This window comes from Capra hircus, chromosome 4 (genome assembly GCF_001704415.2).
Source record: "Capra hircus breed San Clemente chromosome 4, ASM170441v1, whole genome shotgun sequence".
In the NCBI taxonomy this organism is placed as follows: Eukaryota; Metazoa; Chordata; class Mammalia; order Artiodactyla; family Bovidae; genus Capra; species Capra hircus.
The window spans coordinates 58,132,437-58,150,958 of record NC_030811.1 but is presented as its reverse complement, the minus strand read 5'-3'; the positions used below and the strand labels follow the sequence as shown (position 1 = coordinate 58,150,958).

General features: G+C 34.2%; 1 protein-coding gene across 1 annotated transcript in view; it reads left to right on the top strand.

The window, feature by feature from the left end:
* DPY19L1 (dpy-19 like 1) overlaps nt 1–18,522 on the top strand; it is a 95,363-nt gene that overhangs the window by 59,766 nt on the left and 17,075 nt on the right. The window contains exons 11-16 of the mRNA XM_018047137.1: nt 2,969–3,055; nt 5,180–5,239; nt 5,780–5,860; nt 11,202–11,303; nt 15,006–15,077; nt 16,425–16,474. Coding sequence (XP_017902626.1) covers nt 2,969–3,055; nt 5,180–5,239; nt 5,780–5,860; nt 11,202–11,303; nt 15,006–15,077; nt 16,425–16,474 — 452 coding nt within the window. The remainder of the gene's footprint in view (nt 1–2,968; nt 3,056–5,179; nt 5,240–5,779; nt 5,861–11,201; nt 11,304–15,005; nt 15,078–16,424; nt 16,475–18,522) is intronic.

Genomic DNA, 18,522 nt, shown 5'->3' with positions numbered 1-18,522 from the left:
TTTGTTAGGGTTTCAAACCTGTGTATGAATGGGATTGGACAGTACTTAACCTTTTTCACACTTGATTTTTTTCCCCAAAAGTGTTTAATATGCTTTTTCTTTTTTATATTGCAGTAAAAATTAGAATAATTGTTAAGCCCTTAGTCTGTCATCTCATAAGCAGCTATGGATGAGGACTTTGACTTAAAGTTTTAGTTTTAAAAGTACTAACGTGACACAGGTTTAGTTTATAGTAGAACCTATCTTGGGTAAATGATAAATGCTTTATCATGTCACTTACTAACTATGGAATCAGTTACATACTATGGACTATCTTTGCTTTACAAACTCCTAAATCTCCATAATTACATAAAGGAAGAAAATGTGAAATTGCCTCCAAAATGAATTTTTTTCATTTTTATTATAAAATAATATCATACACATAAACTTTACCATCTTAATTGTTTTAGGTGTACACATCAGTGATATTAAGTACGTTCTTATTGTTGTGCAAACATCACCACCATCTATTTCCACAACTCTTAATCTTACAAAAATGAAGCAAGATACTCCCTATACTCCTTCCCCCCGTCCCCCACCCCAGTGCCCTGGAAACCCTCATTCTGCTTCCTATGTCTATACTGTTAACTACTCTAGGTACCTCATATAAGTGGAATCATGTGGTGTTTGTCTTTTCCTGAATGGGTTATTTCACCTGGTGTAAGTGTTCTCAGGGTCCATCCATGCTGATGCAAATGGCAGGGACTTCCTTCTTTTTTACGGCTGAGTTTTGGTCTGTTGTGTATATGCCACATTTTCCATATCCATTCATCCATCAGTGGAAACTTAGACTGTTTCCATGTCTTGGCTGTTGCAAATAATGCTGCAGTGAACATGGGAGTGCACATATCTCTTGGAGATCCTGTTTTTGTTTCCTTTGGGTATATGCCAGGGGTGGATTTTCTGGGTCATATGATAGTTCTGTTTTTAATTTCTTAAGGAACTTCCATACTGTCCTCCATAGTGTACTAACTCACCAATAGTGGGACAAAGGGCTTTTTATTCCCCACATCCTCACCAATACTTATCTCTTGGCTTTTTGATAATGGTCTTTCTAACAGGTGTGAGATTATGAGGTGATGTCTCATTGTGGTTTTGATTTGCATTTACTAATGGTATTCAATACCTTTTCCTTTGATATTAAAACAGCATTTGATAAAGTCAGCATCTGTTTCTGATTTTTAAGATCTTAATTAAATGAAAATAGATGCATGTTTCATTGAACTTTTGATACATACATGTACTTTAAGCCAAAAGCTAGTATCATGCAACATGATGAATCAATAAAACTATTCCCATTAATGCCAGAAATTTAAGAAATATATCTCTGCCACTCTTAACATTGTTGCATAAATGTTAACTAATACAACTGACTAAAAAATAAGAGTCTCAGATAGAAAAGGAAGATATAAAAGTATCATTGTTTGTAATTGATATGCTTCTGAATACTTAAAAGAACCAAATTAATAAAGTAATTACTACTAGAAACAATGGAAGTGTATATTAATTTATTCATACTTAATATAATTTTTCTAAATATAAAAAATCAAAAAATATTAAAATATTTCTGATATAATAGCAACACAGATAATATACTTTAAACTTAATAGGCAGGATCTATATGAAGAAAACTTTACACACTTGATATATGTAAAAGAAGACTTCAAGAAATGGAAACAATGTGTACTATTTTCAAATCTAAAGATTTGATAGTGGGCAGATGTAGCTAAAATATAGTGTAATGTACATTATAGGATAAAGCAATTTTAAGACAAATGTCATTTTTTCAAATTTAGGCTGATTATAAAATTCTTATGTAAATTTTATGCATGTAGATCAAAAATAAAACTACTGAAAGAAAGCATGGATTATTTTATTTTTAAAGGCTTTTCTTATAATGGAGGTAAATTCTCAAGTCTTACAGGAAATGAATGATAAACTGACTAATGTGAAAATTTAGGCAACAGTTATAATAAATATCACAAACAAAGATAAAAATGAACTGGGAAAATATTTATAATATGTTTGCTTTGTAAGGAGCTATGCTCTATAATATATGAAGGAGTGCTTAGGAAAATTCAAAAACCCAATAGAAAATGGACACTAGGAGTAGGCAATTCATATACACGCAAAACAATGTAAGTAGTAAATAGAAGAAAAGATGCTGTATGTCTCATCCCTAAGAATGGAAAAGTGAATAGAAAAAAATGAAACAATGAAGTAACCTTTTTTTGTTTGTTTGTTAGATTGGCAGATATTTAAAAAGAATAGTGCATGATATTGGTAGGAGTGTGTATTGGCAGGAACTCTCATACCCTACTAGTGGAGAGTATGGTATTTTGTATGGAAATTTGTCAATATTTTCTCAAATTTTAAAATGTTTGTATCCTTGACCCACAATAGTAATTCATCCCATAAATGTGTTGACATGTACTAATATATAAGATAGATACATAAGGATGTTTTCTCAGCAGTGTTTATAATAGGAAAAACAAAACTAACAGCAAGACAAAACTGGAAAGCACTTAAGTGTTCAGAGTACTGGTTGCATAAATTATAGCGTATCTCTAGAGTAGAGTACTTTTTTCAGTTATTCAACAGAATGAATTAACTTGGTTTAAATTGATATGTAAAGCTCTTTGAAACAAACTGAGAGTGAAAGCATAGCTTCTGGGCCAACTTTTCATTTCTGGTTTTAAAAAGTTATAAACTAGAATTTGTATATGTGAATGTAAGGATGCACAGGGAGTTGGTGGTGGTGGTGATTTCTGGGGTTTTGAAGTGGGGCATAGAATGCGAGCTCTTTTCCTTGTATATTCCTTTTTGAATGGTTCAAATTTTGTTTATCATGGGCATGTGCAGTTTTCAGAATAAAAATCGTTTTTTTGGTTTTCTGTATGTTAATTATATTTTTCTTGGATTTTTTCAGATTTCTCTTGCACTTTGTTTTGTTTTGATGTTTGGAAACTCAATGTTATTAACTTCTTATTATGCTTCCTCTTTGGTAATTATTTGGGTAAGTGTTCCTTAAGTAAATGTCTGTTTTTGAAACTAATGGTTTACCAGTTTATCGCTGGCTTGAGATTCATGAGGGATTATCTTTCAAGAACTGTTTCAAGTGTCTTACTAAATATATATAATGTGCTAATGTATTTAAGTTCTCACTTCCAAAGAAACACAACAAAAATTAATGCCTGAAAACATAGCGCTTTGCTTTGTACTCTCAATCTGTCCTTTCTCTCTAATCTTTTATGTCACCTAAAATTTGGCCCAGGGTTTATTTTAGAATGATTTCTATGCTCTCCTCTTTTTCTTGATTCCTCCCCTCTTTTCAGAGTTTATTCTCTTCTTTCCCCACTTTGTTACCTCCTTTCCTTGTTTTGGCATCTCACAGCAGTCTCTCCTTCTTGTTCCACTGTGGTCAGAGAGAGGCTTCAGGACTTGTTTTTTTTTTAGTTTTTTCCCTTCATGTCTATTTGTATGACTTATTCAGATAATTTAAATCAGGTAATGATTCAGTTATATTTTTCTAGATCACTAAGAGCAGATGTAGATTATGGAGAGATAGTCTTACAGAATTAGGGTAACGGGTCATCTAATACCTTCTGCCAGTTTCGTTAGAATGATTTTCTAAATATAATATGTCTCTCTGAATTTAAAGACTTGCAGAGGTGGTTACTCCTTTTTTTTGTCAATGGATTTCTCTATTACAATGTTTTTCATACCTAAGAGGAAAGAAAATATTCCTTATATTTAACATACATGTGCTTTAGTTTTAGACTGGTTTCTTGGAGATGAAAGCATATTGCACTGTCTTAACTGAAATGTATTCCACTTCTTGAATAGTCATTTAAGTAAGTCAGATCATGTTGTCGTTCCTGATTTCTAGAACCCATTAACAAATTTGGAATCTGCTATTTCTTTGTCCAATTTTACAAGTAAATTTTTTTTTAAGATTCTGTTTCCCAAATACCTCTTCCCAGTCTAGACCACCATCCCTTTCAGGTTGTGTGACTTGAGTATACTCTGGCACAGAAATTAGCAATCGTCATGTGTTTGATGCTCTGTTTTCAATAATGACTAAAACACACCCCTCATTCACTGAATTGCTGTGCTTTGCTATTACTGATAGTTCTTACAATCATGAATTCTGCTTATAATTAGGAAATGTGACAGTGGACTCAATTCTATATTTACATGCGTACACGGGGGAAGTCTTGGTATTACTCAAGGTGAAGTACGTGACTGTTGGTACTTGTGTACAGGAAAGCCATTGAATGGAAGATTGCCTATCAATAAAATCTAACCTTAAGTACATGTTGCAGGAAATTCTCTTCAGTTCTGTTGAACACCTACAGTGTGTTAGGCTTCCTACTGGATGCTTGATACTGAGGTGTGTCTCAGGTATAGATTAAGCATTATGCATATTTCATGTATCAGTATTTTGATGTATAAAAATAAATGATGGCAACAGGTACAGAATGTAGACTGTTTTTGTATATTTACCTATAAATGCACATTTGTCTATTTTTATTTCTAGTTATCACTTTGAAACCTTAATCGTAACACATTCTGTATTCTTAGATACTCGGAAACTTCTGAAAAGATTTAATTTGGGTTCATGTATTTATGTTTTGATCTCTATATTTTTGCCAAGTTGGAAGTAGATTTAGATCTTTATAGATACTATGCTTTGGAAGTTTGCTATGTATCTGGAAAAAAATCAGATTTGGTTGAGAAGTATTTAGTTGGTTCATTAAAAACTCATTTATAGTTTATTCAAGGAGTTAGTAATATTTTAACTTAAGGAAAATCTTATAAGACACCTATCTAAAATTCTGAAATTTGTTATATATTTCTTGGTTCTTAGGTAAATCAGAACCAGTCATAGAAGTCAATTATAGAAATTAACATATGGAGATTTTTCTTTCAACTTTACAAAGTGACTAACTGACCTAAAATATTCTGGACAAAACAGGGCTTCTTGAAATCAAATAAGCTTGCATTGATTCTATGTGAAACAATGAAAATTGTGCTGAATTTTAGATTTTGAGGGTCATGTTATTTATAAGTATTTTTTTGGTACCTGAATTTGTGTCTGTAATTGTTAACTTTATGCTATGTTATTTTCTCCATGCAGGGTTTACTGGCAATGAAACCATATTTCCTGAAAATAAATGTATCTGAACTTAGTTTATGGGTAAGAATCAATTTATTTGAATGTATACATTCTTCCTTCTCTAAAATATATCATTGGTTTTATGTTTTACTTTCAAGGAATTGATCTATATAATGCAGGAGGTCTAACAGTTTTATAACATACTAGGGCTCAATTTTAATGTGCCAAATTGCTCTTTTCGTGAAGCAAGATTAATATTGGATAGGTAGTTAAAGAATTTCAATTTTTGTATTTTATTACCTATGCTTTTTCTGAGGAGCAATACATGTGTAAGAAACTTTCAGTAGAAGGGGAATTTAACTGCAATTGCTTTGTAAATCTCCTATAATATATTAACTTTGATAAGAAGATTGTATATATTTTTCTTTCTGGTGACAGCCGTTGATTTTGAAGTAACATTCTTTATTTTAAGGTGCATGTGTTTCAGCATTTTCTTTTGGCTATAGCGATAATAACTTCACATGTGATTAAAGTATTTATTTTTTTCTTTCTAGGCTATGTCTATGCAATGGCTGTATGATGCGTTGGTTTAGTTTTGTTTTGCTATATTTTTTTTTGTAGGTTATCCAAGGATGTTTTTGGTTATTTGGAACTGTCATACTAAAGTATTTGACATCTAAAATCTTTGGTATTGCAGATGATGTAAGTATATTTTTGCTTAAACTTGAAAGACTTAAAATAAACAGGCTTAGAATGCATTACCAGAGTTGCCAAGTGCCACTGTTTAAGCTAAATTTTAAGGTGGGGTCTATTCACCTGTTATTTTATCTATCTAATAGAAAGTAAATGTGACTAAGTATATAGTCTATTCATCAAAATTAATTTTTGACACAGTCTCTTATTTTATTGGTCTTTCTATATCACAAAGGTTTTAAAATTTTAAAGAAAGCCCTAGAGACTTAAGCTTAAATGTTAAGACCTATGCAGTTATTTTCCTCTGGTTTCTTTATAATCCCCTTTTGCAACAGACAGACACCACCCACCTTCAGAGCCTCGTAAATAATAAATTGTATTATAGACTCATTCCTTTTTTTTTTTTTTTTTTTTCAGTTTTCTGGTCACCGCTTATGAAAGGTTTATTTATAAGCTTTTATAGATGATTTAATCCAAGTTAGTCTTGCAAGAGACATTTTTATTTTTGTTATTGGTTTTACTTTCTTTGGTATTTGGGTAGGAGAAGATAATAAAATGAGAAGAAGTCTGTTTTATAATTCAAAAGATTCACCCTATGTGTAACTTTGCTTATTTTGATATTTTGGTGAGTACATTACTTAAAAGAGGACACTAACCAACGTGGAAAGAGTAACATAAACCACTTTTTTTTTCTGTAATTTATTTTAATTGACTGTCTTTCTTCCTCCTGTAATAGATTTAAGTTGTGGTTTTGAAACTGAGTTTTGTGAAGTTCTGGGACTTCACAGGCTCTTTGGTGAGGTCCGTCTACTTCCCAGGCTCCTTGTTGATTCTCTTCATCCAGGATATTCTAGCTTTAATCTGTTACATAGTGGACATCTATACACGTTTTCATATGAACAAGAGAATTGTTTGCTTAAAAAAGATTGAGAACCACTGGACTATTAAAGGGGTAGTCTACAACCTGTGGAAAGATATTTTAAAAGTTTAAAAGCATAGCCTAAAATGCATTTATTTAGTTATTCAGTATACTTGCTCTGGGCCTGGCAGTCGGATGCATCCTAGAGATACGAAACTGAGTAAGACACAGTCTAGTGGGATATAGGGACAGTTTCTAGCAACTATAAAACAGTGTACTAGAAGCCGTGATAAAAAGAGTGGAACCTCTGTGGCAGTCCAGACGTCAAGCTTTCACTGCAGCGGGCATGGGTTCAGTCCCTGGTTGGAGAACTAAAGATCCTGCATGCCATGTGGCATGGCCAAAAATAAATAAATAAAAAATTTAAAACTGCAAAATGTATTTTTAAAACTTCATTAAAAAAAAAAAAAACAGGTACAGAGGGCTGCACAAATACACAGGAGGAGTCAAGGAAGGCTCCTAGAAGTCAGCTGTGAAGATGAGTACTAAAAGGTGATTAAGTCAGCCAGGACACAGAGAATGAGCAGGAAGAAATGGGAAATAGCTCAAATCCTAGGTTTATGGAATCTGACTACTCACCGGGGGAAGACAATCCAGTTAAACTGTTAATTCAGGTTAAAGTGACTGTTGTCATTTCTGTCAACAGCCTGGTGTTGAACCATGGTAAAAAAAATATAAAAAGTTATGTCTAAATCAGAAATAATTTAGTTGCAGCATTGGTATTTCTGGAAATATGTAACACTGATCAGGAAAATCAGCTCATTAAATTCTTAATTTTGACATTGGTCAGAGGAAAGAGAATGGCAAAGCCATATAGCTGTTGAAAAGCATTGGGTTTTTTTTCTGTTAAGATAATAAGACACATGCTTTCCTGTCTTTTAGGAATCCAAGGAGGCATTTATTGGCCTATCCTGGATTTCTCATCCTTGGTAAAAACCGATGTTGTCCAACAGGGAAGTTTAGCACTTGGTGCCCCAAGCTTTTTGTTGGGGGCTGATAACACAGGCACCCTCTGCCTCACACATATCAAAATTCCAAACTCCCAGAAGCAATGTAGGTGTTCAGTATAAGCCACTAGTATCGTTTAGGGTGGTGGGGTCCTTACAGAATCCAGGTTCCTTGATGTCAGCCAGGGGTCCACCTTGCAAGCAGGTTTTTCAAAGGATACCCTTCAGACCTGCTCTGTTGACTCTCATCCGAATGTTAAGTTTCTCTCTTTCTTTTCCTTTCTGCCGTGCCCACCCACCTTCTTGGATCTTGCATGAATGTACATACCACCTTTCAGACGGTCATTGATGTGTAGAGAGCTTGGGCTCTCTTAGATCCCTCAGCCTCTGTGGACAGCTTTCCATTCATCAGGGATGGGAGAACTTATCTACCCCTCATGGATTGTCTCTTTTGTAGACTCTAACATTTCTAGCTAGTCTGTAAATCTGCTGTTCACCAAACTGAAACTGACACTGTAACCCTTTGCTGCTTTTCCTGACAGTGCACAGATTTTTTTGCTCTCTGCCCCCAAACAAGTCAGCTCCCTCAGATGTTCTTCCATGGTCAGCCCCATCCAGTTACCACCATTGGGCTGACTGAGCTCAGGGAAGCAGTGGTGATGTAATGCTGGGTGTTAGTGGCCAAAGTGGGAATTCCTGGTGGCTTAGTGGTAAAGAATCTGCCTGCATGGCTAGAGACTGCCTATCAATGCAGGAGACTTGGGTTTGATTCCTGGATCAGGAAGATCCCCTGAAGGAAATGACAACCCACTCCAGTATTCTTGCCTGGAAGATCCCATGGACAGAGGAGCCTGGCAGGGTGCAGTCCACGGCATGGGCTCACAAGAGTTGAACACAACGTAGCCACTATACCAGTGGCCAAAGCAACAGTGCCCCAAACTCCCACTATTTCCACACAGAGGTCATTTTTTCTTCCTTTTTTTTAAATAAATGAATTTTCTACATTTGTTTTCCTTTTGATCATTTTCTTGAACCTAATATTATTTTTGACAGTTTTGTCCAATTTCATAGTTGTTACTGGAGAAGGGTATTTACTAATGTTGTCCTTTGCTGTATCTGCAAGTCCCCACATTCATTGATTTTTGAGTGTTGATGTGACATTGTGTTTCTCAGATAACCTTACTTGTTTACAATGTATTAGTTTTTCTAAATATTGCTGGATTTGGTTAGCTAATGTTTTTAAGGACTTTTGTTGATTTTTAAGAACATTAATCTGTAGTTTTATTTTCTTATAATGTTTTTGCCTGGTTTTAGTTTCAAGGTAATGCTGTGCTTGCTAAAATTATTGGAAAATGTTCAATCTCCTGTTCTCAGTGAGAATTTATATAGAATTGATATTATTTCTTCCTTAAATGTTTGTTAGAATTTGACCATGAAGCCCTCAGGATCTGAAGTTTTGTTCATGGGAAGATTTTCTACTACAAATCGACTTTCTAAGGAAGTTACTGGTAGTTTATATCTTTAGTAGAAACTCACCCATTTCATATATGTCATCAAATTGGTCATGTTTTTAAAAAATTATTATAGGATTCAGTTAGTGAAAAAATTCTTATTGAAATTTTTTACTTATATGTGAAATTGTCTTTTATGTTCTTTAACTTTCCTTCTTTGGATTTAGAATCAATGTTATATTAATCTATAAGGAGGTGCTTTTATTTTTTGCTATGTTTTCTACTTTCTATTTATTATATTAATATTTCCAAAGTACCACTTATTAAAAACTCCTCTTTGATTTTATTGTATTTTTCTTTGTAACTAAATCTGTCATCCTCATTTCCTTTATTCTTATTTCTTTGGGATTGCTCTGAACCTTTTTCTGATGCTTGAGGGAAAGTGCTTTGCTCTTTTGTTTTCACTTCTGTTATATTATGATAAACACATTTCAAATCTATAAATTTCCCTATAAGTAGTACCTCTTTCACATCTTACAGGTGAACTATTTTGTGGTTTTTTTTTTTTAAACCCAAAGATCAGTTTTATGTTATTCAGTATCTAGCTGAAAGGACTTTAAAAGTCTTTCTTAGTTATTGTTTTCCAGTTCTGCTGCATTTGTAATTAGAAAAATATAATTTGCATTGTAGAAATTCACATATCCAACAAATACTGTGAACTTATTTTTTCTTCCTAGAGACTTTTTCAATTGTGCTTTTATACACTTTGAATCTATACCATTCACTGAAAAGATGTTTATGATATGTATAATCTTCCTTTGTTGTTCGTTTTATGAGCATATAATGTCATTTGTTGTCTTCATGTGTTTTTGTTTGAATTTGGTTTTGTGAGACGTTACATTTGCTAATGCAAGTTTCTGTGGTTTATTGTATCTGGTATATCTTGTTCTCTTTTTCTGCTTTTAGCCTTTCTGCAAACTTTTAAGCATATCTTTTGTAGACAACATGATACTGAATTTTTTCCCTTAACTCTAATTGAGCATCTGTCTTTAATTAGTGAACTAAAAGTCTTTACATTTATGGCCGTTATCATTATTTTGTGACTTCTTTCTTTCCTTTTATTGAGATTTTCTAAGCATTTGCTTTCCTTTTAGATTCTTTTCCCTTTCCTTGGATTGGTGGTTTGCATATGCAATTTTAGGCCAGGGTATTCTCCCTATTGGTTTCTTAAACTTATTAGCATACATTTCTTCCCCACAAGACACAGCATTTGAGATTCTTCAGGATATCCCATCGCCATTGAGTTCCTATTCACTCCCTGACCACACCCCCCCATACACAAACACTTCGTTTATGTATCGTTTATCATTTTAGTCATGATTTGCTTTGGATATAATTTACCCCCTTTCCTACGGTTCTTGCTCTATTAGACAATAATTAATTGAAATTTAGGCAAATGTTTTCTCATTTGTTAAATGAAAATAATTCCAGCTTCCTCTCGTGGCTCGTTGTGGGAAGTAAATGAGGTGATGTAAGTGTGAACTTGGTGATGTGTGAAGAATACACAGATGCTGACTGTCAGTCAAAAGGTGTGTTTTATTCCAAGGTCTGCCCATTGTCTGCTTCTTTCAAAAAGTCTTTTCAGTCTGCCTTTCAGAAATTCTGAATTATGTTTGTTTTTCTTTACTCTAAAACATGATGTCCCTTTGTGATTGATGGATGCCTGTGTGTGTTACCAAGCCCAGTGGATACCTTGTAGTGTATTTCACAAGATTTAACACCTTGAGCAGGGAAAACCCAAGGGTAAAAGCCTGTGGAATGTTGTTGATGGTGCATGGAAGGCAGGGTGTTGTTGGAGCTATCACTTGTTAGCCAAAGAACAGAGACCGTGAAATTGGAGGGTCCAAAACCAGCCGTGTGTTAGAACAAGTTCTGCAATGCATTGGAAGCTGTTTTTAGGTACTGTTAAGATTGAAATGAGTTATAGCAATGTACGGCCTAACCTAATGGTGCCTCCCTTTACTCCTTACTAGGCTCATATTGGCAACTTATTAACATCAAAATTCTTCAGTTACAAGGATTTTGACACTTTACTGTATACATGTGCAGCAGAGTTTGACTTTATGGAGAAGGAGGTAAGATGGGATTTATCCTTTTCTAGGTTTTGGTCTGTTCATTTTTCATAAAGGGTGCTCCTGTTATTCAGATTCTTACCTCTGTGCTCTTATCTCAGTTTGAAGGAAAAGGAAAACCTTGCAGCTTAAACCAAGATGTTCCTGTTTACGTTAGCACAGCCTCATGAAATATATGATCTCTTCTCATTTTGATAATTTAGAAACATACATTCAGTCTAGCAATAGTTTTTAGGATGAGTAAACAGAAGCACTTCAAGTTGCTTTCTTTCAAGGATAGCATTGATTCAGTAAAACTCTCAAGCTTTTCAGTTTCCACTTGCTTTGTGATTGTTTGTTTGAATAATCTCATTGATTTGAAATATCATTGAATACAGGTTTTTCATTCCAACAACATTTGTCTTTATTCGTGTGTTTAGAAGGAAATCTGAGAGTAGTTTAGTGCATTGTCAGACAGAAGTCTGCAGTGTTACACACACACCACCCATGTGGCCCTGATTTATGAGGCTATTTAATTATCTCTGAGACTTTCTTCAAAGCTGTGTGTGTGTGTGTGTGTGTGCGCATGTGCGTGTGTGTGTGTGTGTGTGTGTGTGTGTGTGTGTGTACGGAACTGGCCAACAGTCCTCTGCTGACACATTCATTTTCCCTGATCCCCACTGGGTCAGCCATTGAATTGCAGACCAGTTGGAAGAGAGTGTGCCACATGGCAGATGACTCTTTACTCCAGTGACTTACCGTCTTCATTTCCTGTGTTCCGGCAAGTGGTTTTGACACATAATGGCTGATAAAAAGTGTATAAGTGATAATGTTGAGCCTGCTGAAAGAAACTAGGGAAAAGTATCTTGCAAAACATTAAAATGCATGCCTATAGCAGATCAAGACTCCTTCAAGGAGATGGTAAAGGAAGTATAGGCATCAACAGAGAAATTCGGGCTCAGTGTAAATCCTTTAACATTGTTGAAAATAAACACACCACTACATAGCCTTGAGAGTATGAATCATCAGTTATGTAACAGAAGAAATAGTTTACTAAGGCACAGCGTGGCTTCAGCCAATTTGAAGAAAATGGCAAAGCCGTGTCCAGCCTGCCATTCTTCATCTCCATAGGTATCTTCACAGGGACTGTGCTGTAGAGACAGAGCACAGTGTAGGCTCAGAGAGAGGGCATCTGGTGCATGGTGGGAAGAGGGAACAATTTAATGCAATATCATACTGGTATGGAAAGACACTTAAGATGTATAATAGGGTAAGCAACATGCTGTGATCTTATTGAGCTATGATTAGCACACATATAGTGTCAGCAAAATTTTAACACTGGTTTTCTTTTCCCTTTTTTTTGGTGAAGAGGTAATTAGTGATTAACTTTATTTTGTAATTTGCGTTTTCTAAATTTTCTATAGTAGTCATATTTTAATTGAATTGCACTATTGAAAGATAGTATAAACCAGTGAGGGAGATCTTTGCCTTTTAGATATGAAAATGGAAAGCAACAGTATTTAAAGTACAAAGACATCAAAACAGGAACGTTATGGCCAAAAATAGGCAATGCTGGATAGACCCCATGTGTATGTACTTAACTATGTTTTTGTGTGTGTACTTGGTATGAAATGAAGAGAGCAGAGAGCAGCACAGGTAAATGATAAAAGATGCATTTTTTCATGAATATTATTTGAAAAATTGAACTGGGGTGGGAAATCAGGTTTGTATCATATGCCAAACTTCATTTCAGTTGATATGTTAAATGAAGCTTGAAAAATTAATTTGAGAAACATTTCTTAACTTCATATTTTAATGAGTATCATATTAGTACAAAATGCATATGAGAATGATTAATAGATTTGTCTGCATATTGCTTAAAACTGTTATATGTACAGTTTTGTACATTAAATGTTATAAAAATTAAAATCAAATGACTAACTGGGATGATTCTTGCGATAAATAAAATCAATGAAACTAGAGATTAATTAGTTTAGGAGAGTGTTCAAATCAATAAAAGTTTATCAAGGACCTTCACTCTTTCTCAGCACTAAAAGTACAGCCCCACACTGTTCCCCTACCCACCTATGCAGAAATGGGCAAAGGACGTGAACATATACAATCCATCAGGGAGGAAATGCTGATAACTGATTAAAATGTGAGATTCATTGTCTCCTTTATTTTTTCTCCATTTTCTAGTGTTCACAATGAGCATATGTAACTTTTATGCTTAGAATAAAATCAATAATTATGAGAAATATTAAAATAAAAGAAGTTATAATTCTAATAGAACAAGCATGTGCACACATCTCTCACTGTGGTTTTTTTCCTTTGCATTTGTTCTTTTTTTTAAATTAAGGTATTATTGCTTTACAACATTGTGTTGGTTTCTGCTGTGCAACAAAGTGAATCACCTGTATGTATATGTATATCCCCTCCCTCTAAGACCGCCCCCCACCAACAATCCCACCCCTCTAGATCACCACAGAGCACTGAGCTGAGCTCTCGTGAAGCAGGTTCCCCACTAGCTATCTGTTTTATACGTAGCAGTGTATGTATGTCAATCCTAATCTCCCAACTCACCCCACTCCCCCTTCCTCACACCCCTGTGTCCACATGTCTGTTCTGTACATCTCCGTCTCTATTTCTGCCCTACAAATGGGTTCATAGGTACCATTTTTCTAGATTGCACATATATGCATTAATATATGATATTTTTCTCTTTCTGACATACTTCACGCTAATAAACTCTTGGAATATAATGTTAAAATTGAGCTCTATTAAACTTTGTTTAGTATTTTTAACAAGATTTTTTAAATACTTCCTTTTTAAAGAAAACATCAATCTTACTACTTTTCTTAATATTTATTGTTATTATTAGTAAATATCTAATTTTTGAAATAATAAAATAGTTATTATAAATTATCAAAATTGCTTGTCTAATACAGAATAGAAAGTGAGAAAATTGGACTAAGGAGAGGGAAATCAGAAAATGCTACTTACCTTATGTTTTGTAGAATTAAAATGTACCAGTATTTTTAATATGGTTGAATCTAGCCTTCTGTTTATAAACATATTGAAGAAAGCATGTGTAATTTCATGTAATGATAAAACTTTTGTGAGGGAATGTGTTGATAATGAGCAAATCGATTGCAATTTAGAAACTTCAGGCTGAGAATTGTTGGAGACTGTGATCTCAAATTATTGAGAGGTGTATAGGATTGCAATGTGTAGGGCTTTTTTAGTTAAAAAAAGTTTTGTTTTGTTTTCTTTAGTTTTTTACCTATTACTGAAGAAAATGTAAAAATGTTTTTGCTCCTTTTATTAACATTGATCATTATTGTGTGTGTGTGTTTGTATGTGGACATCATGCTTGTGATTTTTATTCGAGATAAAATGCGCAGTAAAGCTCCTGCCATCCTGCTGACCCTCGTTGAATATTGGGCTCTCTAGTTAGAACAGTACTGTGCAAAAGTGAATAGTAATGTTTCTAGTTGTGCTTTACACTACAAGTGTTTGGGAACTGTATCTGTTAGTGTTTTCAACTCAGCATTTTGGGGAAGTTCATTTCTATGGAAATGTATCTTCATTTTTATGAAGGGAATCAGTGAGTAGATTGGTGAGTGCACAAGTTTCTTAACATGCTTTAAAATTCACTTGGTTCATGCTTTGCAGTTTCATTTGGAATAACATTTTTCTCTAACGAAACACTTCTTTGAATTTCAGACTCCCTTGAGGTATACAAAGACATTATTGCTTCCAGTTGTTCTTGTTGTGTTTATTGTAATCATTAGAAAGGTAAGTCTATCCTTTACCTTATGAGTACTTTCTCATAATAAAACATGTTCTTATTTCTTCATAGTAGTTACATATACAAGGCTACATGTTAATCTAACACAATACTTATATAGATTTATTGAAACACATTATTTTCTTACTAATAGCCTCTGATGAATATTTATAAATCTTAAAAAATATTGTGCTAGTTACCAACATAAAGTAAACCTAAGAAAAGGACACTTACATTTTGATAGTCACGTATTTTGAAAGATAGGATCAGAGAGATCATATTGACCCACATACAATTGTTTCTGTTTATGTAAATTATTACTGACTCACTTTTAACTTTTATGTAATATTTTATTAAAATATTTAACATATGCCTTTCTAAGTCATTTGTGCAGTATTCATTAAATTCTGGATAGAGTTTATTATTAATCAAAAGGAAAAATAGAATATTAACAATGTATTACTAAACCCAAAGAAATAGACTCCCAACTTAGCTTTGATAATGAAATCTTAAGTCTAGATATAAATCAGGCCAAGGAAGTTCCAATCTTTAGCAAAGAGTGAGATAATATTCTTTTTTCTTCTCAAGAGTTAGTGAACTTTATAACTACAAATGTTGTAAGTGAATGACTTGGGATTAGTCTGTGATTGAAAAATAAATCATAGACCCTAAAGGTTTTCTAATTCAGAGCTATTATTTCTGTGTTAGTACAATGTCATGTATTTGTGGAATATTCTGTATTGTAATTATTATTCACATCATATATTTATAATCACTAAATATTTCACATACCTTATTTCAATTGGTTCTTCAATAACATTTTAGGGTACAGGTACTATTATTACCATTTTGGCAGATGCAAAATTGGAAGGTTGGAGAGGTTGTTACTGGCCTCACATCATCTCCATTAAAAAGCAAGGGAAGAGTGAGAATCAGATGGCCCCTTTACCCTCCTCTTTGGGCTTCATAGTTATCATTCCTGTATGTGTATAGTTAAGTAGAGGCGCTACCAAAAACTGGAACGTGGTGGAATTCAATAAAGGTGAATTAGAAGCTGAAAGGTCAGGTTTCAAGACCCTTCTTAGTTGTTGTCCACCTTCAGGAAGATCATTTAATCCTTCTGAGCCTGTTGCTCCTCTATAACATGGTCATAAAACCTATCTGAACAGGGTTGGTTATAGATAGGATTATACAAATGTAAGATTTTGTTGTCATAATTACTATTTCTGAGTTACTTCTTATCTCCATACTTCTGTAGTTTAGAGTAAGTAAAAGTTTGAAAGTCTAGAACATATGTTACTTGAATTTTTTTTCTCAGTACAGCTGTTATAAAGTGTTTAAAAATCTATTTGCAGGTTGTGAGTGACATGTGGGTTGTCTTAACTAAACAACAGACACATATAAGGTAAATATGGCATTAATGCCTTTGTTACTTCCTCCAGGACAGTGTATTAATTTTATAGTTATGTGAACTGATGTTTCAGTTGTTGCCATCCCCCTTCTTTGCTTTTATCCTTATTCCCTCTCTGAGCAGAGCTAAGCACATCACTTACTTGTCTCTAAGTCCCATCCAGTATGCTCTGACAGTAGCCCTACACTTATTTCTACTTGGAGGACACAGCTTTGTGCCTCAGTTTGGCAGGTAAAGCAAATTACTGTTGATGGTTTTAGAGTCAATGGACAGCCTTTTGGCAGAAGAAGAGGGAAATGTATAAGTGGACTCATACCTCACTTTTTACATAAAATAAATTCCAGATAGATCAAAGATTTAAATATAGAGAAAAATGAAACTCCCAAATAAACCAAGAGTTTATTATAATGTTAGGGTTAGAGGACTTGTTAAGAATGGCATAAAACCGATAAGCTAGAAGGAAAGGTTGATATGGCTGATCAGATAAATTCTTTGGTAAAATACCATAAGCGTTGTTTAAAGCAAATACAACTTGGGGGAAATATTTGCAGATCATAACAAGGTAATAATGACCATCACATGAAGAACTTCTATACGTTAACAAGAAAAATGCTAAAAACCCATTTGAGAAATGAGTGAAAGGCACGCACAGGCAGTTGGGAAAACACGTTCCCATTTTCCCTATCCCACTCCACTCCTGTCCCACTAATCTCTTTTGTGCTCTCTGACCATGAAAATTGGTTTCCTGCCCTTGCAGTGGTTGTACCCTAAGCCCGTGATTGTGCCCCCTGCTTCCCACAGCCTGTCTTGGCATGACTCAGTTCTCTAATCCTTGCCTAAATGTCACCTCCTATAAGAAGCCTTCTCTGCCAGTCATCTCTGAGTAGATCCCTTGTCTCCTTGCTTGTTATTCTCCACCATCACACCCCTTTTCTTTCTCTCAGCATTTATCACCATGTGTTTACAAACTGCTGGGTTGTTGCCTATATCTCCTGAAAGGGGAGATGGCCATTTCTGTTCAATTCAGCAGTTTATATGCAGTGCCTGGCATATGAGGAAAGAATAGTAGTTGAGTGATAAAGGCTTGTGCATGAGTAAATAGATACATGAAAAAGTGCTCAGTCCCATGATAATGTGGAAACCTTTTTACTTGACAGGTTTGTAAAAATTAATACCCAGTGCTTGCAAGGGTGGTAAGGCAGTTTGGCAATAAAGCAAAACATATGGTGGGCCTGTCCTTTAACCCAGCAGTTTCACTGGTGCAAGTATGTCCCCTAGAAACTCTCATAGAAATGCAGAGGTGATGGTATAGAGATGCCCATTGTGGTGGTGTGTATAATGTGAAAATGAAAACAACCAAAGTGTTCAGTAGTATTGGTTTAATTATGACCCAGTCAGAAAGTAGAATACCTTATAGAGATATTTCATCATACATCCTTGAATTAAAAATTATAAAACATATAAAGGATGATTATACTTTTATTTTAAATATGAAGATTTTATATGTTTGTTTGTATATAGGGATGTGGAAAGATAAAACTTATAATTATTAGTAGGGGATGGGATTAGAGGATGGAGTAAAGGAAGTTTTAATTCTAGTTTCATTCTTTTGTGGAATTATTTTGGGGGCAATAGAGATTGTTGAATTTGTGTGTCTATATATTTTCTTTTATAACACACAGTCTTATATATTGTTCTTTAACCTCTACCCAGTAATAAACTATTGCACGTACTCTTGAGACAATCCTTGTTCTCATTTAGAAGCAATTTATTGTAACTGTACCCTTGCTTCTACCTGACACCTTTGAGGGCTGGGGAAAAGGAAAAAGCTTCTAGTACATAAAGCCAAAATTTATCTTTGATTGAGATGAAAATATTTTAAGAGCTCAGAAAAGGGCTAAAGGTTATAACTATAATATGCATCCAGAAGAGAAAGGTGGAACTTTTCACAGAAACAAGAGCGTCTTTTCAATAATAACTCAACTATAGAAATAATTATAGAAAAACACTGAGCTTCATGGGGCTCTCAATCTAGGTAGGAT